The sequence below is a fragment of the Mandrillus leucophaeus genome, unplaced genomic scaffold (assembly GCF_000951045.1).
Source record: "Mandrillus leucophaeus isolate KB7577 unplaced genomic scaffold, Mleu.le_1.0 Scaffold1266, whole genome shotgun sequence".
Lineage (NCBI taxonomy): Eukaryota > Metazoa > Chordata > Mammalia > Primates > Cercopithecidae > Mandrillus > Mandrillus leucophaeus.
The window spans coordinates 299,016-299,784 of NW_012101054.1; the positions used below are offsets into that span (position 1 = coordinate 299,016).

The 769-nt window shown below is 44.7% G+C and overlaps 1 protein-coding gene across 1 annotated transcript; it reads right to left on the reverse strand.

Moving 5' to 3' along the window:
- Positions 1–217: 217 nt before the first annotated feature.
- On the reverse strand, positions 218–763 carry LOC105533610 (olfactory receptor 2L8-like; the record flags this gene model as incomplete). Its single annotated transcript, XM_011972081.1, has 1 exon — positions 218–763. A coding segment is annotated over one exon (546 nt), but the record flags the coding sequence as incomplete, so codon positions are not given.
- Between the last annotated feature and the right edge of the window lie 6 nt (positions 764–769).

Consider the following 769-nt stretch of genomic DNA (forward strand, 5'->3'; position numbering starts at 1 on the left):
GCTTTCAAAATTTATGGGGAAAATGCGATGAAGAAAAAGGTTGTTTAGAATTATATACATCTTTATAAAACAATTTCGCCCAGAAATCAGTGAGTTTTTTTTTCTTCTGTTGATTACTTTTTGCTCCTGCACTCTAGGAATGAAATAATATTTTAATTACTATACACTGCTGAATGGATGTGTATCTGAGCCCTGAGACCTTAGGCAGAAAGTGTGTCTACATTTTCACAGAGCAGAGTCTCTGACTCACTCGTGTCAGGGCCCCCATCACCTCCTTGTTTCTCAGGCTGTAGATGATGGGGTTGAGCATTGGGGTGAGGATGGTGTAGAAAACAGCCAGAACCTTGTCCTCTGTTGGAGATCGCAGGGATCTTGGACGCAGATAGGTGTAGACAAAAGGTGCACAGTAGAAAGTCACTACAGTGAGGTGGGTGCTGCAGGTCAGGTAGGCCTTCTTCCTCCCTTCTGCAGATTTCATGCGGTAGACAGCAAGGAGAACCCGGCCATAGGAACATGAAATACCAATGAAGGGAAACACCAGAAAGATGGTGGTGCTCAAAAACACTGTGCCCTCATAGACCCAGGTGTCCGTGCAGGCCAGAGTCACCATGGCTGGGACATCACAGAAGAAATGATTGATGGCCCTGGATTGGCAATAAGGAATATGGAGAATATATACAGTGTGAGCACAAGCATTGATAGAGCCTATGATCCAAGATCCTGTTATCATCAGCACACACACTCTTTTGCTCATGCGGATGAGATAGTG